The sequence below is a fragment of the Pteropus vampyrus genome, unplaced genomic scaffold (genome assembly GCF_000151845.1).
Source record: "Pteropus vampyrus isolate Shadow unplaced genomic scaffold, Pvam_2.0 Scaffold97, whole genome shotgun sequence".
Lineage (NCBI taxonomy): Eukaryota > Metazoa > Chordata > Mammalia > Chiroptera > Pteropodidae > Pteropus > Pteropus vampyrus.
In genome coordinates this window covers 6,964,035-6,989,718 of record NW_011888878.1, presented here as the reverse complement: position 1 = coordinate 6,989,718, position 25,684 = coordinate 6,964,035, and the positions used below count along the sequence as shown (strand labels likewise).

At 48.0% G+C, this 25,684-nt stretch overlaps 1 protein-coding gene across 1 annotated transcript in view; it reads right to left on the bottom strand.

Moving 5' to 3' along the window:
- Window positions 1-21,925, bottom strand: part of WNT7A (Wnt family member 7A) — a 67,713-nt gene extending 45,788 nt beyond the window's left edge. The window contains exons 1-2 of the mRNA XM_011364458.2: window positions 21,785-21,925; window positions 16,744-16,970 (exon numbers count right to left, since the gene is read on the bottom strand). Coding sequence (XP_011362760.1) covers window positions 16,744-16,970; window positions 21,785-21,855 — 298 coding nt within the window. The 5' untranslated portion in view covers window positions 21,856-21,925. The remainder of the gene's footprint in view (window positions 1-16,743; window positions 16,971-21,784) is intronic.
- Between the last annotated feature and the right edge of the window lie 3,759 nt (window positions 21,926-25,684).

The window sequence follows — 25,684 nt, the reverse complement described above, 5'->3', positions numbered from 1 at the left end:
TCTTTGTGGCCCCCTCGCTAGACTGTGAGCATCTCCAGTGGAGGCTGGGACCTGGCCCCCTTCATGTCAGCATCCTCAGGGCTCTGTCTAACATAAAAGGCAGAGACTGGAGAAGGGGAGAAAAGACTGCTCATAGTCATGGTGGAAAGAGGTACATCAACAAGAAGGTTCAGTGAGGGGTCTGGGAAGCTGCTGAGAAGTTGCTTTCCCACAGGTCTTCCCAGCTATTGGAGATGGCCCTGCCAGATGGTTCTGGGGCTTTTGGTATGTGTGTGTGTGGGGGGGGGGGTGGTTAAAGGGTCTTGAGTATCTAGGGTGTAAGAGTGCTGCTGCCCACACTCTTAGCCTTTCTGGGCCTCAGTCTCTACACCTGCAAAATGGGTTCATGAACAATGTCTACTGCATGGGGTGAAGATGAACCAAGGTACTCTGTGGGAAGCCATGTGTGCAGTGGGAGCCCTGAGTAGGCATTAAGCAAGTTCATGCTCAGAGCCAGCATGGAGTAGGGTTCAGGGAATGCACCCTGGAGGAAAAGGTCTCTGAACCCAGAGCAGGTTGATGAAGTGGAGCTGACCAGGCATGATGGGGTAAGGAGAAATGTTTCAGGATGTTGGGGCGGAGATGGCTTACGCAGTGAGGAAGATAGTGGATGAGGCAACCTCCAAGTTACTTCGAGCCCCAGGTCACTCTGACCCCCACACTCAGACACACCCTTTTCCTACCCACTCATCATCTACCTCATGGCCTCCCTCACCTGGGCTGCTAAGACACAAACAACCTGTAGCCCCTTCCTCTCCACCCTAATCATCACTCCCTCACCCCTGCAGACACATAAGCCTGTCCACCTGCTAGACTGGATGGCTTCTCTGTACCAGGACCACTTTGCTCTGACATTCCATGCCAGCCCAACTATGGCACCCGTTAACACAGGGGCTCCAATTCCAGCTTCGCTATATACCTACTGTGTTCCTGACTCTGCAGACATTATCATAGTGGTATTAGAAATATGTGTGTATCACGGCCTGACATAGGGCCTGGTGCAGAGCCTCATAGACAGGGGATAGCTACAGAGTGGACATGCACATAGGCTTGACTTCTGGTCCAGCAATTTGGCAGGCTGGATACTTGACAAAGCTTTTGTTATGTGAAATTAAGATATGATGCATAAGATCTACCAATGCTTGCCTGGGCTAAGAGGAAGGCAAGGAAATCCATTGGGGCCATGTGTTGAAGACAGAACTGACCACCTGCAGGGCACATAGAAACAGAATGTGGCCATTTCATGTTGCTGGGCTCTGCAAAGGAGAAAGATTTGGAATTAAGATCACAAAGGCAAGAGACTAGGCTTCAAGTTCCACTGAGGCAGGACATTTGAAAAGAGTACTTGATGGATAGGCTTCCGGGGAGAGGGTAGATTGGGAAAATCACTACGCGCTAACAAAACTGGACAACAAGTAGGACTGACTTGGTCAGAACAGGAGGTGGGAGAGTGAGAGGTTGGTAACCAGGATCTCCTGGAAACTAGAGCCTTATTTCTGTTTCTGCACAGATTTAAGGCTTAAAATCCCCCCCCTGAATGTTCCAAGGTCTCCCAAGCCAAGTGGGAAGACTGATGCCAAACAGTGATTCCCTTAAACCCCTGAAGGAGTAAAGGTAAAAGCCCTTGGGCACCAGCTCAAACTGCTACAGAGTATCAAATGCACAAAAAATCTAGAGCAGACAGACAACAGTGAGGTTAGACCTTCGTGTACATCAGAGAACGGAATAATCATATGGAGAGTATAAAGAGAACAGGACAGTAGTGAGGAATCCCTGTTCCACCACTTTCTAGCTATGTGACTTTGGCTGAGTCACTCACCTCTCTATTCCAGTTCCTTCACTATAAAATAGAGATGTCAATCACCCACTTTATTTAGGGCTAGAAAAAAAATTAACAAAGGTAAAGCATTTAGCACAGAGCCTGGCATGGGAAAGTGGCCCCAAATATTAGATTTATTACAATTTCTATTGATGGCAGTAGTTAACAGTTCCTCATAAGAGAGCTGTGAGGTAAGGCGTAGAAGTCTTCATTTATCTTCATTCACAGCTGAAGAAACTGAGGGCGAGAGACAGGTCTGGTTTGCCCAGGCCACCAACTGGTGGACTGCAGAGCTGAGCTGCAGACTTAGCCTTTAGAAACTGGCCTTGCTCGCCAACATTAGGCTGGCACTGCATAGTCCCACCTTCCACCCTCAACACTACCATTGAGGAAACTGCCCTGGGCATCAAGCTAGCTATGTAACTACTGTCCTGAGGTCTGTTAACCTCTTTAAGCCTCTCTTGCTTCCCCGGTGAAATGGGAATAATAACAGCATCTATATGTCATGGGATACTGAGTGGGCTGAATCATAGAATGGGGGGAAGGTGCTGAGCACCGTGCCTGGAATGTAGTAAGTGTTCAGTTAATGCCAGCCATTGTTGTTTTTGTTATTATTATTACTGCTGTGTTTCATTTTGCCTCATTGTGCTCTATGATACTTTGAGGGATAAGATAGCCAATGTTGAGGCAAGTGCTTGGGGCTAATCCAACATCGACCCTGCCAGAGCAAGTCACTTAACCTCCCTGAGCCTCCGTTTCCATATTTGTTAATATCATTCACCCTGTAGAAGGACGTAGATATCACCTGTCACATGCACAGCACTTAAGTAAACATAGTATTATAATGATTAATATTGATGAAATCACAGGCACTGTTGGGAGGTACAGAGAGAGATTTCCTCTTGCTTAGTTTTCTCCATAGCCTTCCTGCTATTTTAGACTTATTTGTTTATTTTCTGCGCCTCCCATCACACCTACCACCTCCATTGCCCTTCTAGAAAATAATTTCCTTGAAGATGAGCACTTTGTCATGTTCCCCATCATGTCCCCAGGGCATGACAAGTAGTAGACATTCCATAATTATTTGTTGATTGAAAAAATGAATAAATAACAGTGGTTGAGAGCTATGGATGACCTTTATTTTATGCTTCCATGCTGGCGCTTTGGAAAGTACACTCACCTGGTTCTGAGGAGAGCAAACTAACTGAGATTCAGAGAGATTCTGCGAGGTGGGTGTGAAGCAGTGATGAACTCCAGCCCATTCAGCGTGACTTCCCCTAGGGTGTCAGCACAGAATTAGTCAGACACCACTAGGGTTTGGGGTTTGTTTCTGAGTGGAGGAGAAGGGTAGAAAGAAAGTAACCTTTGTTGAGTATCTACTATGTACCAGACCCACATTAGGCTCTCTGTGTGGTATTTCGCAACGGTCCCATTGAGTAGACATCATTCTTTACAATTTTACAAGGGAGGAAACCAAGGATCTGAGAACTAATGTGATCCACTGAGGCCACCCACCTGGAAACTGGCTAGAAGTGGGATTCAAGGCCCGAGTTGGGCAGTGTCCTTCCTCAGTCACATCCTACTTGCCTTCCTGGTTCCTTGCTGCATCTGAAAATTTACCATTCCTTTGGTTTAAGGCATCAGAATAAAATGTCTTTATTTCTGTCCAGAGATGCTGCTCAGTTGCTATCAGTTAAGATTTATCAATAAATTATTTATAAGACTCATTCAACTCAGATGGCTAAGCTTGCTAAGCCTAGAACAGGGTTTGATGGCAGAAAGAAGGTTGAAAAGGATCCTGTAATCTTAAAATCTCAGACTTTCAGGGTGAGAGGTCACATTGAACTACAGCCATTCATGCCTCCTTCACCCACTCTTATTTTATCAGTGGGGAAACTGAGGCACAGAGAGATGATTTGCCCAGGCAGAGTCGGGATTCAAACTCAGAGGTCACACGCTCTCCAACAACTCCAGAGGACTTCCCCAGACCCTGGCTGTGCACAGTACTTTGATAAGGACCCTTCTCTTAGTATGGGGATGCCTATCCAGTTAGGTGATTGTCTGAATGCCATCTCATTTGTCTTTTACAACATATCTGTAAGGGTGGTTCTAAGATGTCTGTTTAATTGCTGCAGAAATGGAGTGAGATGATATGCCCAATGGCACATAGTTCACAAAAAGCATAGCGAAGTCATAAAATTGCTTACTATTTTGTCAGGCTCTGTTCTAAGCATTCAATATGGATCAACTCACTTAATCCCGCAACAATCCTATGAGGTATAGACAGTTATATTCATTTTACAGATGTGAAAATTGAGGCCCAGATCAGTGATGTAAACTGCTAAGGATTCAAACCTGACTAGCTTGGCTCCAGTGTCTGAGCTACTCTCTGCCTCAAGGTCATGATAATCACTCCCGTCTTGCTGATGCCAGCCCAGGCTCTTTTCTGCATCTTCCACATTGGGCTGGTGAACAGCAGACACTGGTCTTGGCCATTGCTGACCATATGCTCTCCATAAACAGAACCACTCCCTTTCTGCCCTGACCATCTACCCATCCCTCCTATCCACAAGCAGAGGGAGAACCTCTTCAAACCTAGCTCTCACTTTGACCTCCTTGATTGAGTCATGTACCCTGTTCTTTCATTCAACAGATATTTCTTAAGCACTTACTATGTGCCAGGTACCATGGTGGGGGCTGGGGAAACTGACAAGAGGGTTTTATACATGCCCCTCCTTTCTGGGGGACATATAGTGAGATCAAATCACTAAGTGGCAGCTGAGGATTCTGAAGAACGTAGAACAGGACAGTGATGAGAGCAGGGGGCATAGGGGTGGTAACTTTTGAGTGGGGAGGAGCCAGACATGAGGCTTTCTGGGGTGTGGAAATGGGCTTCAGGCCCAGGGGCAGCCTGTGTGATGGCCCTGAAATGGTGTAGCCTGTGGTGGCAACAAGTGAGCCAGGGGATATGGGAGACCTGAAACTACAGAAGACAGTGGTGGATCCAGCTGGCCTCCACCATCCTGCCCTGGGTAGAGGTCCTGATGTCCCTGAAATCAGAGAATAGACTCCTAGAGCCACAGACATGAAGCCCTGGTTCTTCCTGGGCTTCCACAGACATGATTCTTCCTGGAATGACAGGTTCATGGAAGCCAGGAGACTTGCCCAAGGTCTTCAGTGACTCAGAGACCAAGGAAATTTGAACCAGGGTCTCCTGGCTCCCAGCATGGAATCCCCATTCCCACCTCTACCACATCCTTCTTAATTCTCAGTCCACCCATATCTCCAAGTAAAATTTCCATTCCGAAGTCCAGGTAGTTTCAGCTCAGAACTTTAATAAAATTGAGCTTGTCAGTCCCTCTTTTCTGCCCCTTATTCAGCTGGGTGACCCTAAGCAAGGACTCTGCCTCCCCCAAGTCTCATCTTCCCCATCTGTGACATGGGAGCCAGCAGGAGGACACTGCCAAGTTTCCGTGAAGATTTAATGAAATCTCCCGTGTAAAGAGCTTAGGCTTCCAGAGGTGCTCTGTAAAGAATGGTATTATTACTCAGATGAAAATGGGGAGCCCGGCTGACGCCCTCTACACATTCCAGCTCTATAACGATCCCCGTGGGTACAAAGGAAATAAACTGATGTCCAAGCCTGCCCAAAAGATTCCATTCCACCGCCCTGTGCAGCCACTGTAAATGGTTTGCACCGGAATATTATCTGGGTGTATTTACGGTATCTTACTGGAAACCACAAAGTGCATTGTATTTTTTTTTTCTTTTTCTATTTAAAGCCAATGGGTCAGAGAGTGAGCAATCTGCAGTGACACAGGCTGAAATATATGATGATTTGGAAAATATACAGATGGAAAAAGGTTACTTTTGCCAGCCCTGTGGCATGGCAGTTCACAGTCCTTCTGGGCTCAGAATGCCACATCTGGCTGTCTTTATCCAGAAGAACTAGAGAGCCTCTCTATGAACAATCAGAAGAACTAAGAGAGCAGAGAGTATGTGTCTGCACTGAGCTTGGCTAAGGTAACAGAGATGGGACGTGGGGGAGGGACATGTGCAGGCCCCCAGGCTCCACCCTTCTCTTCTGCCTTGGTTCCATCCAAGGGTCTCTCTTTCTACCAGGCAAGAGAGCACTGCTGACCACTCATCCAGGGTCAACACCTGCTCCTTCCTGATACCATGCCTTTGCATATTTTGTTCCCTCGGCCTGAAAATGACTTTCCTCTCTCTTCTGCCTGGTGACAGGCAATGTAGCCCAGTAGTTTCAAAGCAAGGCCCTAGAGGCTGATAAACCTAGGTTTGTGTCCTGGCTCCACTTCCCAGTGGCAGGACCTTGAGTGAATTAACTGACCTCTCAAAGCCTCAGTTTCCTCATTTATAAAATGGAAATAATAAAATACCTGCTTCCCAAGGTTGTTAACAGGATTAAATAAACCAAGGCATATGACAGGCCTTGAATAACACCAAGTAAAGAATCAATAAGCAGTAGCTCTTATCAGATGCATTATTGGTTAACCATACCCATCAAGATGCAGCTCCAGTGTCCCCTCTCTGAGAGGCTTTCCTGAGATTTCTTCTCTCTGTTTGTGGCTTAGCACCTTAATCATCCTTATTTTGGGCTGAAAATTATCAGTCTCTTCCCACTATGTTGTAGTGACCTGGATTATTTATCTGTGAAGCCTCAACAATTGAATGAATGAATGACTGTGGGTATAAAAGTGTGTGTGCATGTGTATGTCTGTCTGTCTATTTGTCTACCATATGAAAGCTGGAAAGAGAACATTATAACAAAAGACTCATCTTAAAAATAGTGTCAGGAAAGCTACAACCCGGGATGAATTGAGGTTTGCAAAAACTGCAAATGAAACAAAAAGTCCTTTGTTAACTGTGTTCTAAACAAGAATAGGGAAAGAAAAGCTCTTGCTCGGGCAAGGTGGCATATTGTTAAGAAATGGCAGAGACAGTGGAGCTGGCCCACTTCTTGCTTCTGTCTCACTCACTGGAGAGGTCTTCAGATCCATTCCTCCAAGCAGTCATTAGCTGATCAGACATGTGTTCCATCCACTCTCACAGCCCCAGAGGGGTAAAAAGATGGAACCATTTGTGCAAGGCATACAGATTCTCAGCTGAGGGATCTTAGGTCCAGCTGGGCACCCAAAGGAGAGAGAGGGGAGCTGCTGAAGTGACAGCTCAAGAGAAGTGGTGACAAATGTGACAGGAACAGAAGCCCACAAATGCACCAGAGTTACTCAGTCTGCAGACAGAAGAGGGTGGACCCCAGGGACTGAATCCTAGGTTATCTGTGCCCATCCCTGGAAAAATTCCGGTAGGGAAGTACCAAACAGGAGGTCATGAGTATTTGAAAAAGAATGCAGCTGTCCCCAGGAGCACACGTCAGGAAATCACCATTTGTTGACAATAATGCTGGAGACATAGCAAATTTCTATATGTGCTAAGAATTCGATTATCTTCCCACATCCTATCTCTCCCCTGAGACAAGGGAGAGAAACTCTTCTGACAGTTCCCCACCCAGGCAACCCACATGTCTGCAACATAAGACTCTGTGGATTGGCTACCCTCACCTCTCTCTCCAGTCTCTTTCTGCCTTCTTCACCTGACACCCTGTAGTTCAGGGTGCCTGGATCACTCTGAATCTCTGGCTCCTGGCTGGGTCACATCTGAAAACTTTTCTTGGCTGCTCCTCCCCTGTTATACTCTTCATCTCTTAGGTTGTGGGCCAGCCCATTTCAGGTGACCCCTGCAGGCAGCTTTCCTTGCTACTATCCACCTGCTTATCCACTCAGTGCCCTCTCCCCTTCTACTAGATTCTCAGAGCACATTTCAGCCCTGACTTTGCTGTTTGTCTCTGCCAGACAGTGAGCACCCTGAGGGCAGAGCCTGTGGCCAATTCATCAGCTGCTTACCACTCAGAAGATTTTAGTAAATCTATGTATGAGTCAGATAAATGAGTAAATGGGTGGACCCATGGGAGTGGGAGGCATGCTGTGTGATTTCATGAACATTTAATTTATATGAATTCAAGAAAATACACCAAGGAGAAAATAAATTAAAACACTGTATTGTGGGAATTTAAATTGGTACAGCCACTATGGAAAAGAGAATGGAGGGTCCTCAAAAAATTAAAGATAAGTAATTTCACTTCTGAAGAGACATCTGCGCCCCTATGTTTAGTGGGGCATTATTTACAATAGCCAAGACATGGAAACAACCTAAATGTCCATTGAAAGATGAATGAATAAAAAAATTGTGGTATATATAAGCAATGAGATATTAGTCAGCCATAAAAAAGAATGAAGTCTTGCAATATGAAGTCTTGAAGTAACAACATGGATGGACTTTGAAGACATGCTAAGTGAGATAAGTTAGACAGAGAAAGACAAATACTGTATGCTCTCACTTATATGTGAAATCTAAAAAAAAGAAAAGAAAAGAAAAAAATCTCAAAATTGCTATATGTATATTTTGGATAGATACTCTTCATTCTGAATTCATATGTATAACATATATATTGTACCTGTATAGAAAACCAGGCATTCTGAATTTTGTTGCTGATTTAAGGGACTTTCCAGGGTAATATTGACTATAATTACATTTCACCATCCATATCAATATCAGAAGCTAGGATGTGTGTCTGCTATGCCCTTGGAGAAAAATGTTGGACTTGTGGGTGAGTGCATATACTTTGGTAGATTACTGATTGGCACAAAACCTACATTATGTGCACAGTCAACCTGTGAGGGCCTCCAGAACAGTGTTTCCTGGTGTGGGTGCCTCTGAACAGCAGTTCAACCAGGGGAGTCACTGAGTCCGAGGTGAGATAAGAGTGGACCCTGCAAGGGAAGCCTGCTCAATCTGTTCTCTTGTCTACAGATTTTCAGAACCTTTAATGTGCTGGCAGAAACCCTTGCTCTCTTGAGCAGGGAGTACAGTGTTCTGAGTTCATAAATTTATCATCTAAGGAACCCCCCTATTTTCCCAGAGAAGCTGGTGGATTTGGGGAGATAACAGAGACTAGCCTTCTGCTGAACCGACCCTGGGAACAGGTCTTCCTTAGGCCTTGACTTAGTCAACATTTTTATCCCATTTGAAGCTAATGCAAAGGCGGAAGGGAAAGCTAACAGAATGCTGGGCTGAAACAGATGAAAAAGAAAACATGCAGGAATGAATGCTCAATCTTGTTGTTTGGATCAGAAACAAAAAGCATTCACTCACACAACAGAGAGAACAGAGTGTTTCATATGTATGAGGTGCCACTCAGACCTGGGACTCATAAGATAAACAAGACTTGGGCCTTGTCCTCAAGGACTCAGAATAACTGTTGGCACATTGGACCGAGAGGAGCTGGTCATGCATTTCTTCATGTGTTTCCTGACCACCTACTGTGTGACAGGCACTGGAGGTACCAGGAGAATATGATTGACAGCCCAGGCTCCATGGACTTCCTCATGGCAGGGAAGAAGACTGATGTTGGACACATCATTACAAAAGTAAGCAAGGTCACTTTTGAAAGTGGTAAACACAGTAAAGATAGCTGCATAGGGTAACCTGCAGGGGAAACTGTCTCAGGTCAGATGCCACAGAAGGCCTTCTGGAGGAGGGAGTATTTGAGTGGAGACCTGCATAATGCTGGGTGGGCAGGTTACCTGCTATCATTCAGCAGCTTCTCCCTGTCACCCTTCTGTTCCTCCTCCTGCTCCAGAAGGAATTTGGGTAGGAGTCTGTCCCCACATCCACTGAGCCCATGGTGACCAGGCACTGTGTCAGTGTCCTCTGTTCCCTCATGGAACTGCCTTCTGGCCCAAGAAACAGATAATAACTACACAACAACTATGACTTATACAGCCTGTGCAACATGCCAGGCATGGTTCTGAGTGCCTCATGAGGAATAAATAATTTTCTCCTTCCACACTTTTGAGCTGGGCACTATTATCATTACCATTTGGTCAAGGTCCTCAGCTGGGAAAGAGCTGAGAGGTGGCTTCAGGGCTGAACTGTTACACAGTGCTTCACAACGAGCAAATAAATTGAGACTATGCCATAGAATGGTAAAGTGATACGAAGAAAGTATGGCCAGATGAGGGGCAGATGGAGATGGGTGGTCTACATTACACAAGAGAGTCATAAAGGCTTCTCTTGGGGTCAGGTGACATGTGAGCCCAGAATGGAAAAGCAGAAGAGAATCCAGTCAGAAGGAATAGCCAAGTCAAATGTCTTGAGGTGGGAAAGACTTTTGCTTGCTTGAGAGTTGGAAGAAAGCCAGAGGGGCTAGGGTAGAGATGAAGTTGGGATGCAGGTCATTGTGATCTGTAAGAGACCAGGGCCTGTCAGTATTTTATTCCTAGGGCAATAGGAAACCATAGCAGTGTTTTACACAGGGGCTGCTGTGATCAGAGCAACATGTGGAAGACACTATGCTGAATGGCTGTGTGGTATAGTTGTCTGGGCAATAACTCTCTAAAGATGGAGGTTTGAAGCAGGAGGTGGTGGTGGAGGTGGTGAGAAGTAGACAGACTGGGGGAGGGGGTAGATTTTGTAGGAAGAATCCAAAAGGTGAGCTTAAATTAGTGATTGAACCAATAGCTTCTCTCCATTCTACTCTATATCTCCCCTTTCTATTGTAACAAGAATAAAATCCAGAGCATGCACCCCTAATTCCTTGAGCTCATCTTCATCTGAGATGGGCTTGCAGGCCTCCTGGGAGGGGAAAATGGATGTCCTCTGATGGCCTTAACCCAGCAGATGCCAAGGTTTTCTATCCTGTATAATGCTGCTGCCACCTGGCAAGGTGGGCCATGTGACTCTCCTATTCTGCAGATGGGAAGATTGAGATCAGAAAGGTGAGGTACTTATACACTGTCACCAGTAAGGTAGCAGTGGGGCTGGGATGAAAAGCTGGCTGCATGACTTTGATGCCAGTGCTCGCATGGCTGCCCCACAGCCAGAAACAAGACAAAGTTCTCATGTTCACGGCAGCCTTGGGAATCTCAAATCTGGCAGGCTCACACAAACAGAAGAATCTCTCAGCAACAGTGAACTACTACCAATCTCAGTCCTGTCATAAAACAGCCACGTTACTTTGGTCAGCCTCTACCTCATTCCCAGCCTGAGATATAGGTGGACAGGCCTCCTTTCAGGGGTGGATGAGACCAAATGAGATGATATATGAGGAAGGGCTGTCTTAGCTCTTTACCCTTACAGGTCCTCAATGAAAAGATGAAAGACAGGAGAGTGAAGCCCTGGGCTCCATGACCAAGGCTCCCTGGGGTGCCATGACATGACAGAACCATAATGGCCAAAACTGAGGGGAGGACACACAACCCGATGGAAAAGTAGGCAAAAAGCATGAATAGGCAACTCGCAGAAGAGTAAACATGCACAGCCAGTAAATGCAGGAAGAGATTTCAACAGCGTCACTTCTCAGAGAAGTATAAATCAAGATGATAGATAGAAAGTATTTCACATCCATTCTCTAGGCAAAAATGAAGTCATTTGGACAATCCCAATTGTTGGAGACAAGGCTGTTGATTGACACTGCTTATTGGTGGGAGTGGCACTTGGCACAATAACTGTGGAAATCAGGTTGACATTCATATCCCATGACCAGCAATTCCATTCCTTTCTATATGCTCAAGAGAAATGCGTGCACATGGGCACCAGGAGATGTGCCTATGGTGGCACTGTTAGTGACCGCAAATCTTAGAGACAACCCAAATGCCCCACAACCCAAAGAGTGGGTGCATAGATTGGCGCCTATTTACCAGAACTAAAATGAAGCAACAACAGCTATAAGGAACATAAATGAGTTTTATTACCATGAGTGAAAAAGTAAATTCCAAAAGATTGCATATAATAAGATGCCTTTTCTTTATAAAAAATAAATACAAATAAAATCAAATATTTGACTTCTGGGGAATGCATTTATATGATAAATTGGACATAAACAAGCAAAGAATGGAAAATCCAATATTCAGGATAGAGAAAGTGTGGCTTGGGAGGGAGTGGCAGGGAGTGCATGAGGGATGTTCATAAGAGTAGATGTTCTTACTGTTGTGTTGGGCTCAAGAGAGAGTTCATTGTATTATTTAAGAAAAGGAAAAGCTGAGAGGTGGATGAATGCCTTCTTAAACCCCTAAGGGCTACACTGGGTCACACACCACACCCAAATAATCCCTGGCATTTTAAGACCCTTGAATAGTCAGCCTGTCATCTCACCTGAGGCTATTGACACCCTGCCTCCTGAGGCTGCAGACCCCTTCACCATCCCCTTAGCAATCAAACATCTATGTCTTCATTTGGCTGTTCCCTCTGCCTGGAATCCCATTTGCTGACCAATAAAATTCTTCGCATCCTTCAAGACCCATGTCAAGGGCTATCTCCAATGCCCAGGCCACTCCTCCCACCTAGGAGTTTCACCTCTGAGCTCCCATCACACCCTGTATGCCTTCCCCATGAACTGAATTGTGTCCACCCCACCCCTCCCCCTCTCAAATTCATATATTGCAGCCCTAACTCTCAGTAACTCAGAATGTGACTTTATTTGAAGGTGTGACCTTTGAAGAGGTGAAAAAATTAAAATGAGACCATTAAGGTGACCCTAATCCAGACTGATTGGAGTCCTTATAAAAAGAGATTAGAACACACAGAGACATCAAGGTCATGGGCACAGAGGAAAGACCTTGAAAAGACCAGTAAGAAGGTGGCCATCTGCAAGCCAAGGAAAGAGGCCTCAGAAGAAACCATACCTGCTGTACCTTGATTTTGGACTTGCAGAATATTTTCTCCAGAACTGTGAGAAAATAAATATCTGTGTCTAAGCTGCCCAACATGTGGTACTTTGTTACAGCATCCTGATCTGATTAATAAACTCATGAGCAGTCTCTCTCATGAGAAATGGTCTAGGTGGGGCTCCCAGGCCTGGCCAACAAAAGCACTGCTGCCCTTGGCCACTGTGATTGGTTTGGAATGGACACACAATTGAAAGTCAAGCCCTGTTAGCTGATCCAGTCAGAGTGAACCTTCTGCAGTTGCTGCCAGAGAAAGGCTTTTCTCCTGAGGTGGCTTAAATTGGGTTTCAGTTTCTAGCATCCAAGAAGACCTGTCCATGGCCTTCTCCTCAGATCGATGAGTAAAATCTGGAACACTCAGAAGGGAAGACAGAGCAACAAAACACAGGCAGAGAGCTAAGGACTGGAGTAAAAGTTGAGGAGGTGGTGAAAGGTGAGTCTTCAGGTCTTAGCATGGGATAGAGAACCTATGCCAGGGGTTAGCTGCCCACTCCAATGTCAATATTCCTCTTCCTCCTCAGTCACAGATCCTTAGCTGGTCTCTCAGCTGCTCTGAATAAAAGACTATTTCCCAGCTTCCCTGCAGCTAGGTATGGTCATATGACTAAGTTCTAGCCAGTGAGGTGTAAGCAGAAGTGTGATGTAGAGCTTCTGGGAAGTTTCTTCAAAGGCAGGTGATGTGTCCTGATGTCTGGAGTATGAACTTGATGGCCAGAGCTCCCAAAGTGAAAGACTACATTCCTGATCCCTCACCCCTATAAGGCAGTCCTTGATGGCTGGTCATTCTCAGAAAGAAGCAACCCCATCAGGGTGAAAGCACTGATGAAGAGCCCAGAATGCCTAAATTTGAGACTTGTTTCTTGGTGTCCTTGAGCAGGATACCTGTTTATGTACGAGGAAACCAAGGCTCAGAGGGGAAATGACTTCTCAGGCTTGTAGAGGTGGGGGGTCCCAACTTGATCTCCTCTTTCTCTGTTCCCACTACTATCACCTTAGCAAGGTAGCTCCTTCCTAAGTAGCCTTTAAGTCATCAGTCTCCCTCCATCCTGGCAGCTCACTTCCAAAGCAGATCACTGCTATCATTCAGTCTACAGCCACCATTATTCCTGCCTGGAAAACTACCAGGCTCCTGACTTGGCCTGACAGACATTGCAGTGTCCAGCTCCTGGCTCCTTTTCTGACCTATGAATCTTCTTCTTTCCTTTCTTTTGCTGTTCTCCAACTATACCAGTCTCACTGTTCCTCCAGCCACCAAACATGTTTCTGCCTCAAGGCCTTTGCACGTACCATTTCTTTTGCCTGGAATCCTCTCTCCCCAGACATGCCTGTGGTTCACCTCTTTCTATGAATCTAGAGGTCTTCCCTTACCACACAGGTTGGAACAACAGCTTCCAGTTAAAGTGGGCATGCAGTAAATATTTGGTGAATGCATGAGTGAATCAATGAATGACAAAATGAACGAATGAATTCCATACCCACACTTTAATAAATCTTCCAGAATTCCTATTAGGTTTAATCATATGATGTTGTTTTGTGGGCCAAAAATCATTAAATAGTGGCTATTTTATACAATGTTGAACTTACTTTGGTAGTCCCACCCATGCTCAAAATTCTCCAATTGCTCCCACGACCTAGAAATTCAAACTGCTCAGATTGACCACACGCCTCCTGGCTCTGGTTTCCATTCTCTTCCAGGCCAGGGGATTGTTACTCCATAGGTTTTCTTGGGCTCTTCTCTTTGCTTAAATGTCCTGAAGCCACCTCTGCCTACCCAAGTCATTCTCTTTAAGAATGCTCCTTGCCTCAGGCCTCTGCTCCTCCCCAGTGTATACTGGCCGTGCTTGTTGTTCGTCTTTCTCCACCTCAGCCTGCAATGAATCCTTCCATTCTACAACTCTGGCCGGCTGAGTGAGGGGGCATGATGCTGGACAGCAGGGGCTCCCTGCGCCATAGCCTTCCACTGCACCCCAGCAAGCACTATTACGATGACAACAATGGGGTGGCTATTCCAAGACTACAAGCTGTGCTGGAATCCAGCCAGTCTTGGGAGACTTTGCCACTCACTTTTGTTGACCTTGGGCAGGTCCCTTCTGAGCTTCAGTTTTCTCATCATTGAAATAATGCCAGAGCCCAGGTTTGGGTCTCAAAACCAAGGGCAGGGGTGTGGCCAAGAGAAGACATAAAAACCACAGGTGATGACAAGGGAAGGTTCACAAGATGGAGATTTCGGCAACTTAAATTGGAGTCCCAGTGTTGAGGCCACCTCCAGGTATGAGCTGGGACAGATCCTTTCTCTCTCTGGGCCTTGGTTCTCCATCTGAAAAGCAAGCCCTGACGTTGGAAAGAGGGGGAAGAAAGGCAGGTGGTGCAAGGCAAAATCCTGTACCAAGAAGATGCTGGAAAGGGTGTGCATGTGGAGAGGAGCCCTGCAGGAGGAGACAACCTTGCCCCCTCCCAACCTCACCCTGAACTTTGGATCCTGTTCTGTAGTCCTTCACGTGTGAGTACAAGGCAGGTACGGAAGCTGAAAAAACAAGTCCTGATGCAGGACCAAGACGATGCTATTCTCACTTTCAAGAAGAAGGGGGAAGAAAATATTCAGAGGTGAATGCTGCAAGAGAACCCCGACCCCCATGGAGCCAGAATTCCCAACGGGTGAGGAATAGATACAGAGAGTGCCAAGTGCTTGGCTGATAGAACGGAGGTTCGTGGTTAGAGGGCACTTTAGACCGAGGAAGCTCTGGAGACCTGGATGCTGGGAGGAAGCCATGCGCACGGACGACAGGGGCTCTGGAGTATGGGGTATGGGAAAGGATCTGAGGCAGAGGAACTTGTGGTGCTGCAGCCCAACAGCAGGAACCAGTATGCTGTGTTTGGGAAACAAAAAGAGGCCAAGTGGGCAAGGGAGAAGGGGAAGATGGGAGCAGATGAAGGCAGAGGTCAGTAGTGCCAGATCAACAGTTGGGATTTCATTCTGATCCTGGGGTTATAAGCAGGGAAATGACATGCTCTGATTTCCATTTACAAAGGATGGCCCTGACTGCAGGAGGGTTTGCAGGAAAGCCCGGGTACAGTAGGGTAGTGGGGGCAGAGAGGTACCTGGAAGCCTATATATGCTAGCTGTGTGATTCAAGAAGGAGGAAGTGAAGACAAGGAGCAGTGTCTGGATGTTGGGTGGATCTTTTCAATAACCATTGCATTTGTTGATATTGGGGCTGAGGGAGAGAGAGAACTCAGGGGTGCCCTTTGAGCAGTCTAGCAGGTCACGTGAACCACTCCAGCCCAAAAAGACCTGAGGCTGACCTGGAAGTTTACAGCTCAGAGCAAGAGTTCCTGGCTCCCCAGTCCAGGTGCACACAAGCCAGACACACAACATGGCCTTCCTCACACCAATCAGGGCTTGTTGGTGACCAGCCCCCTTTCCACCAGGCTTTTATCATGATTGCTTTGAAAACCAAATGTGTGGCTCAACATTTTGTGCATATCTATGTGTGTGGATGTGTGTGTGGATGTCCAAACAACACACAATTCCCATAAAACAGGGGTTGCAAATTCAAACGCCCACAGGGGCCAGGCAAGTCATATAAGGGTAGGTATGAGGTGGACAATAGAAAGTGATGAGGACTGTGGACTGTGGCAGTGAATGGGATGCCTGAGCTCCATCTAACAAAAGTTGTGTTCTTAGCTCCAGGTCTATGTGGAGCTATAACTATGTGGGTACATGTATAAGCCAATTTTTCAAAAGAAGCCAGAAATTTGTATTTTTAGGTGAAACAGCTAGTTTAAAATTTGGGGCTTCAATTTAAAGAAAACAACATAAATGCTGTGTATCAGCCAGTTAGCATTTTGGGCCACTGGTTTTCAACTTTGCCGTAACAGTTAGGGTGGTCTGGGTTCAAACCAGAAAGCTGACTCTCATCAGGAGATATGAATTCAAGTGTGGCATCTTCAGGTTCTCATACTGGGGAGCATTCCAGCTCCCCATGGGGCAAGTGAGGGGGTCCCAGAAGGCTCCAGAGGATATTCTGGTCTCTCCAGAGCCTCTATGACCCTGTTTGCGGTGTCTGGGTGAGCACATACCCACTTTGAGCTCCTTTCCGAAGACGGTGCGCTCCCCCAGCGCGGAGCAGTTCCAGCGGCCATTGCGGAACTGAAACTGACACTCGTCGAGGCCCATTTGTGAGCCTTCTCCTATGACGATGATGGCGTCGGGCCGGCTCTGGCAGATCGCCCGCTGTCTGGGAGCCAGGCCTGGGATCTTGTTACAGATGATGCTCGCGCCCAGAGCTACCACCGAGGAGAAGCCACTGGAGCAGGGGACACAGAAAGACTGAGCATTAGGCCAGCAAAGCGGGGTTCACAGCCTACAGGCCCTCCCTGGGTATTCGGCCCTGGCCACCTCACCCAGCAATTCCCAGCAGGAGTCTCCTAACTTTTTGAATACTGCACCCCAACCTTTGTTTACTCATTTGAGATTTCATATTGGTATTTGCTCAGTGTGTATGTACAATATTAGTGAGGCTTGATTTCCTTTTTAGAGACAAAAAAAGATGAGTATGTTACAAATATAAACATTGAGTGAACTAAGCAAGTTGCCTTTGTAGTTATAATAGGATTCGATTGAGATGAAGTTTAAAATCATGCAAAATGAAACCCGATATTGTTTAGGAATCATTTCTATGTGGTAAAATTGCAAAGGCAAGCAAAGGAAACTACAGTTTCATGTAGCAGCTGCCTCTGAAAGAGTGGTGAGTGCACAAATGTTCATTTAAAAAAAAAACACAACTATTTGTACATGTTATATATACTCTATGGTATGTATGTATATGTTTTATTACAAAATAAAGAGAAATTGTGAAAAAAAGTTCTAAGTATTTTTCTCCCTGCATGCCAATAGAGTATGTTTATCCCCCTATGGACACAACTGGCCTAGAAGATGCTCATGACTATTCTGGCGAGGTCATTCGTTGCACAGATACATATTGGACACCTATCAGTTGCTAGGCACTGTGCTAAGCACTTGCCCTCAAGCAACTGTGGAGGGAGACAAGGCACACATTACAAATTAATACAATAGGCCATCTCAGACAGTGATGCACGCTATGAAAAAAGTAAGCAAAGATGCTGTGATAGCAACTAGGAGTGGGTTTGAGAGAGATGTGAGAGGGGCCACTCTAGCTGGAGTGGTCAAGGAGGGCCTCTCTGAGGAAATGACAGTGAAGGAGATTGGCCAGGAGTCAGCAATGGAAATGTCTGGGGAAGAGTATTCTGGCCAGATGGGACAGAAACTGGACAGTCCCGGGAGGAGCACAAGCTTGGGGTTGCCAAGGAACAGAAAGAGCACATAGAAGCTGATGCAGAACCAGAGCTTGGGAAGGACACTCTGGGGAACAGAGATGGCTCAGGGCTGGAATTTTCTCAGGTGTATTATTAGGAAGTACTGAAGGGCTGTAAGCACTGTACTGATAGGATCCCATCTCTTTAGCCCCATGGGAGAGGACTGTGGGGTGCCAAGGCAGAAACAGGGAAAACGGACAGACTAGAGGTGGTGGTGGCTTGGCTTTGATGGCAGTGATGGGGGAGCCTGCAGACAGAGATGACCAAACTTGCTGATGGACTGAATGACAGAGTGAAACTGAGGGAAGAGATAGGAAAGGTACAAAGGAAACACAGGCATTAGTGTGACTTGTGGATATCTGGCTTGAGGGTGGGGCCATTTCCTAATATCAAGATAACTCCTAACAGGCTCCCATGGTAACTCTGATAATTCAAGTAGCCCTTCCTTTTCACAAAGATGGCCCACTAATCTGGAGCTTCTGTCTGTATAATTCTTTAAACTTCATCAAGAGTACTTTGAAAGAGAAGACATCACCCTAGATGTCTCACTGTAGTTATAATAAGAGCTTCTACATATTGAGAGCCATGGCCAGCCACTGGGCTAAGTGCCTCACACTTTCCATCCTGGAGCTTAACTAAGGAAAGTCGTTCCGGAATTGGGATTTCTTAAAGTGAGGTTCCCCTGTATCAACAGCACCAGAGATGAAGTGATCCTACTCCTTTCCAAGCACATAACTGACCAGTCCTGTCCTCTTTCTCTCTGCTCCTGCCTCACACAAGCCCTCTTCCTGCCTCAGGCCCTTTGTCCTTGCTGGTACTTCTTCCTGGAAGCTCTCTCACACTCTAAGCTTCACATGTTTGGCTTCTTGTCATCATTCATGTGACCTCAAGGGTCACCTCCCCGACCACCTGGCTAAGGGAACCTGCCTTTCCACTCCACCTCTCCTAACTTTCCATCACAATGTCTGTTTTGTTACTTAATACTCTTGGTTATTCATAGTCCTCTGAAATGTCTTAATGTGTGTTTTGTTTTTAATTTGTGTTCTCACTTGTTTATAGCTTTTTTCATTAGACTACAAACTCTTTGAGAGCAGGAAGGCTGTCTGATGGTTCACTAAATGGGTACTGAATAAATGGATTGTGGAGCTTCAAGAATGTCACTTAAGGTGAGCACCTACTCCCCAAATATGCATCGAATGCATCAGTGAACTTCTACAGCATCCCTACTATGTGCCAAGGCAGTATGGGGATGTCCTGTAACAAAAAGTAGCCTATGCGACCTTTTAAAACAGCCCTATTGGGTAGGACTCACCATACTATTTCACATATCTGAAAACTGACGCTCACAGAGATTGAGATGTGGAGACTGGCAAGTGATGGATTTGAAACAGGAGCCTGGCAAGAGCTATCGGTTATTCATCTCAGCCATTAAAAGAGTCTAACACAGAGCTAGAATGTTTGAAATGTTTGAAGCAGAGATGGCATGGAAAGATTAAGTCAAGTGAAGGTTCTGGCCACAAGTTAGGAGGAACCCTTGAACACTTAATTGACCACTAGGAAATTCCTACACCAGCAAAGAGTGTAATGATATATTAGGGTTAAAAACTCATAGGAACAATAGTCTAGCAGCTAAGAGGTGAGGCCTAGGGTGACATCTAAGTACCCTTCACCTACTAGCTGTGTGACTTTGGACAAGTTACATGCCCTCTCTGTACTTCAGTTTTTCCCATCTCTAAAATGAGGGTATTGCTCATTAGTCCTCGCCTCATAGGATTGCTGTGAAAATTAAACGTGTTAAAACATGGAAATGCTAAGAAGGTGCTGTTGTTGAAGTTGTTATTATTGGATCACAAGAGGCTAGTGCTTGAGTCACTTGAACTATTCAAATAAAATAAGAACACCCCAGATGTCTTGACATCAATCCTGAGCAGGGAGGAACCTGTAACATCTAGAGAATTAGAAGGCCTCTTAGGGACTACCCATCATGCCCATTTTACAGGTGGAACACCTGAGGCCCAGAGAGCAGCAGGGTCTGGCCCTAAATCACCCTGCCACTCCTCCTAACCTGGACCTCTCCCTGCCCCACAGGGCAGCAGCTAGGCCACAGGCCAGCGTTCTCCCTAGCTCCCTCCCTCCAGAGCAGCAGGGTCCCCGCCGGGCCAGTGAGGTCTTGGCGCCCGCGGGAGGGCGGGCGGGCGGGGCAGCCAGCGGAGGTTATTTTCTGTTGTTTTCCCTCTCTCTCCCCATTCCCCGGTCCCACCTCCTAGTTTCTAATTAAAAAGGAGATAAAACCGCAAGTGGCCAGCGCCAATCAGCCCTACCGGCTTCCTGGATGCTGGGTGCGCGCGGGGCGGAGGGGGCGCGAGCCAAGGTGAAGATTAAAGCAATGAGAAAAAAGGAAAACCACCCAGACGCGGACGAATCAATAACACTTAAAACACACGGGCAAGCAGGCGGTGCGCGAGCCCCGCAGCCGCCTCTCCGCCCGCGATCGCCTCTCGGCCAGCGGTCTGGGCTGGCGGGCCGTCTCGTTCGCTCTGTGCGCACCTGCTTGCTGCTACTTCGGGTCAACTTGCGAAATCCCCATTCTAGAGACGTGGAGTGGGCAGAGGGGAGGAGTAGTGACAAAACACAAAGGATCTGCTACACACACCCTCTTGCCGCAGCCCCCACCCCCAGCCTGCCTCCTCCCCAAGCAGAGCGGTGAGGAGGTTCTCTGCTGGGGGTGGGGCAGCAGGTTGTCCGCAACCTGCCAAGGTGGCCCATTAGCGCCAGAACCTCTACGAATCCCTAAAGCTCCTGCACCCCCACCCCTCCGTGCTTCTCATGCATTATCTCCGAAGTACAAAGGGTGACTGGCCGTGCAAATGCAGCTCCAAGACGCATCCGGAGTGCCTCTCCCCGTCTCCCCATCTAGTCAGAGCACCGCCCCAGTCCCCACCTCCGTAGAAATGCTGTGGTGAAGTGGGGAGGGCTGCTTTGCCCGCGCGCCCGCGGACTCCAGCGCCCAGTCTTAGGGGGCGTGGTGTCCTGCCTTTCTCGGGAGATGGCTCTGCGAGCTTGTCTCCTTGGGTGTCTCCCGCAAGCTCTAGCCCTACCTTTGTGTGTGTTTGCTGAGGCCGGTAGGCGCCGTACCCTCAACCTAGGAAAGGGCTCTGGGAGTCTGAGAGTCCTTGGAAATGGGGTGGTGCCAGGGCTCTGAGCAGCAGTTTGCGTTTTTTCGCCAGCGAATGTCCTTCCCTCGGGGTACCTGTTCCCTGTGGCACTGACCGGCCTTGCCTGCCACCAGGGGACTGCCCTGTCTCTCCAGCATCGGTTGTGTCCGGGCCTCTGTGTACAGTCTCTCTGGGGGCTCTGGGGACTGAGCTCCCTGGGAGAGGCTATGGTCCTGGCTCTAGGCTCGGCATTCCTGCTGGACCTGCTGTTCCCATGCCCGGCTTTGAAGGGCCCCTGGTATTGAGTGACCCTTTGCAACAGCTAGCCCTCTTCTGAGTCCCCCAAGCTGGAGAGTCCCTACTGGCTGTCTCTGGTTCTGAGGGCTTCCAGACCCACACGTTCTCAGGGTGGCCGGTCCCCTTGCCCATGCCTCTCGAGCTGTGCGCGTCCCTAGGGTGCTCACCTGCGGAGGGCCTTTGTGTGCCTACAGCTCCCTCACCGTGCCCACCCAGCCTCTCTGAGGGGCTACAGAAGTTGGTGGCCAACGGCGGTCGCGGGCGGCGCGACCCTTCCCCGGGCCACTCCAACTTTGCCTGGACACGGTTCAGGGACTGCGAGCGGTCCTTACCCGATCCGGAGGTAGACCATGCCCAGGCTGAGAAAGAGGTGGCCCAGGCAGCGCCGCGCTTTCCGGTTCATAGTCTCTGCTGGTCGCCGGGGCCGCGGGCCGAGCTGTGCTGATCCCGCGGGCCGGCCCCGGTAGGGCAATCAACATAGCCCGCCCGGGAGGCGCGGGCCGAGGTGTCCCCAGTGCCGTCTGTCTGTGTGTCGGGCCGCGCGCTAGGTGCCTGAGCCTCACCGGGAGCGCGGGAGCCACGGAGCGGGAGAAGGGAGAGAGGATTGAACACTGCGCTGGGCGACGCCGCGCTGCGAGCGAGCTGCCGGTGCAAATGTGCGAGGCGCGGGGGGAGTGCGGGAGCGCTGCAGCCGCTCCCTCCCTCCCTCCCTCCTTTCTACTGTCCCTCCCCCGCCCGCCTCCCCGGAGCGCCCGCCCCGCAGCCCTGCGCCGGCGGGACCAGGCGGCCTGCTCCCGGCGCGCGCTCGCGCCTTGCCCCACGCGCTCCCGCGGCGCCCCCTCTCGGTTCTGGGGCGCTGAGCCAGGGAAGGGGAGGTGGGAGTCCGCTCGATCCCTGCGGGTCGCTAACTCGCAAGTTGCCGGGCGAGTGGGCGCCCGAGGACTGCCCTCGGATTTTGGGGAACCAGGGCTCCGCGGAGAACCCTTACGAGCCGGCCTGCTCCCCGTCACCTTTGTGTGGCCTAGAGCTTGGAGTTGGAGGCGAGGTGTTAGGTCGGACCCTGGTTTCGCCTTCCCGTAAGCTTTCAGAGACCCGCTTCAGGGGAGGGCGCCCCTCTTCCTTCGTGCTACTAGCGAAGCGGGGATAACTGGCTCACCATATTCCCTCTCACCACCACCACCACCACTGTCTATTCGATGGGGGACAGCAGGTGGGTGCCCAGGTTGGGCAGCTTTCTCTAGAATCCCGCTTCTAGCGCACAGTCAGAATCAGGTTAAGGCCTGGATGCCCCTCATGGAACCAAGACGAGGTACTGCGGAGGCACTCGAGAGCGTAGGGCGTAGCGGGCCATTCAGCATGCGCTCGCGGCGACATCTGGTGGTGCAGCTCGTCCTCATTCTAGGGAACAGTGTTCTGGCTAACCAGAGGATGCTGAACCCTTCCTATGATATACACCCCAGCCCAGTGAGCTAGGGGACTGTTGAACTCAATTTCGGTTGAAGAAATTGAGGCTCAGAGACATGGAGGTGTTTTCTCAAAATCACCAGCTAGTGAATGGCAGAACTAGGTTGGAAACAAGTCGTGCCTGGCTCTAGTAAGCCACTCGCCCCCAGGCCAAGCCTGGCTATCATTCAGAATTGCTTTTTAAAACCACACAGTCGTTCCCTGAAAACTACGGTTCATGCATTCATTCACATTCCACAAATGTCTGTGCCAGCCACCATGGTGGGGAACCATGGATACAACAAGGAACAAAAAAGACAAGGGTCCTTCTCTCTTGGAGCTTGTGAGGGAGACAGACCGGAAGTAGGCAAATACATAATTTCAGACATCCCAGGGGCAAGTGAAGATAATAAAATAGAATTATGGGAGAGACAACATTGGGTGCTAAAAGCTGTATTTTAGATAGGAGGAGGTGGTGTTCCAGCTGAGATCTGAAGGACACAGTATTTGGGGGCCTGACATTTCAGGAAGGAGGACAGCAGTAAAAAGGAGGTAGACATGAGCCCCAGGAGGGGAGGGGAGGCTGTGCTCAAGAAAATAAGACCATTGAGTTAGGAGGGAGGAGATGGGTTTGCAGATCCCGCAGAGCTGTGTGGTCATGTCAAGGATCTTAGATTTCTGTGGAAAGTTCGGTGGGAAGATATTGGAGGGATAGGAAGGAAAGGTGACTCATCTGATCTGGGTGTTCACAAGCTCCCCTTGACTGCCCCATGGAGAATCCACTGTTGGGCAAAGTGGAGCAAGGTAGACCAGAGAGCAGACTACCCACCAGTCTAGGTGTGAGACTTGGTGGTTTTGATTCAAGTGACAGTTTTGAAACATGGCCACATAACTATTCAACATGCCTCTTCTCGAGAGGTGGGTCCTCTGTGCTCTCCCTACTTGAATCTGCATGGGTTTGTGAGAGTTTAGACCAATGAGGTGTGACAAAAATGATGCTGCAAGACTTGCAAAGCTATGACATAAGAGGTAATGAATCTTCTGCCTTGTCTAGAACACTTTTGTTGGAGACCTGAGCCACAGTAGAAGGAGTCTGGAGGCTGTCATGTTGTGACGAAGTCCAAGCATATTTAGTGGTCACATGTAAGTGTTCCAGTCTACAATCCCAGTTAAGTTGAGCATCGGAGTTACTCCGGCCCTGGTGTCAGACATGTGAGTGAAGGAGCCTCCAGATGATCCTAGCCCCCAGCCATCAAGTCATCCCTGCCTTCCAGTCTTCCCAGCTGAAGCACTATAGACAGTGGCTTTTGTAGTATTCTACAGTGTGCCCTGTCCAAATTCCCGAGCCCCATAACTTGTGAGTATAATGAAATGGTTGCTTTATGGCGCTATGTTTTAAGGTCATTTGTTACACAGTAGTCATAACTAGAACAATTAGGGTGGAAGTGGGGCGCAGAAAGGAAGCAAGACTCTGAGACTAAGACAAGCAGAACTGACAGAATTTGAAAGGATTCAGTGGAGAGGTGGAGGGGTATCGAGAAGAGAGAAATGAGCAATGACTCATGCTAGAGAGGATGGAGGTGTCAATGAATAATGGGGGGTGGGAGAGGGAGTGGTGAATTGGAACAGCCAAAGTTTTGGGAGGAAAAGTCACAAGGTCTGTCTTGGCCCTGTTCCTTCTCCTGTATTCTTTCTCTTCCTCCTTCTGATGCAGTCAGCACTAAGCCCTCATCGGTCTACTTCCAAAGCATTGCACAAATGTGTACCTCCTTTTCTATATGTATTGTCACTCTCTGAGACCAAAGATTCACCCATGTCACTCTCATGACGTTGGGGAAGGTGCTGGGAACATAGTAGTGGATCAAACAGAACCAATGTCTACTCTTCTGAAATAACAAGTCTGAGGACTGACTTCATAACCAAATGCATAGATAGCACTTACTATGTGCTAGGCACTGTCATTAAGAACTTCAGCATATTAACTCATTTAATCCTCTAACAGTACTGATATAGGTGCTGTTCTTTTTGTTATTATTATTATCTCATAATTATCATTATTGTATAGTATGGGGAAAACAAATCATGGAGGGATTGAATAAATTTCCAAACTCCCACAGGCAGTACATGGCAAAGCTGGGATGTTAACCTAGAGAGTTTTGACTTCGATATCTGCCCTTAACCCCTCAATTATACTGACCACCTAATGGAGAAAAGAGACTTGAACCACTGCAATAGAAAAGAATGTGTTAGGCATCAAGTTGGGTGATGCACAGTGGACTGTGGGGAAACAGAAACAGGGACTCCCAATCCAGGGGAAGGTTTCTTGGAAGAGGTATTCCTAAACTGAGATCCTAAAGGAATGATTTGGTGTTAACCATGTAGAAGTTTTGAAGTTAGAGGAAGCAGGGACCATGATGGTCTGAAGGGTCTGGAAGATGGAGCATGAGAGGCGATGGGGGTGAAGGAGGGTTGCAGAGAAGGGGCCCAACAGGGAGACTGGGAATACATTTAGGGAATATAAATAAGTTTGGGCTTTATCATAAAAGGAAGCAGAGGTGTCGCACTGTCCAATCTATGTTTCAGAAGGCTCATAGCAGCTGTTATGGGGAATCAGTAGAAAGGGCAGTAAACAAGGGCAGGAGGTAAAACAGTTATCTGGGGAGAAAAGGCCCAGCCCAGACAAGGGTAGTGGCAGATGGCATGGAGAGAAGTGGATGGATTTGAGAGCAGAATAGACAGTATGAAGTGGCCTCAAGGACAGGATTCTGTCCTGTGGGACAATATTGCTG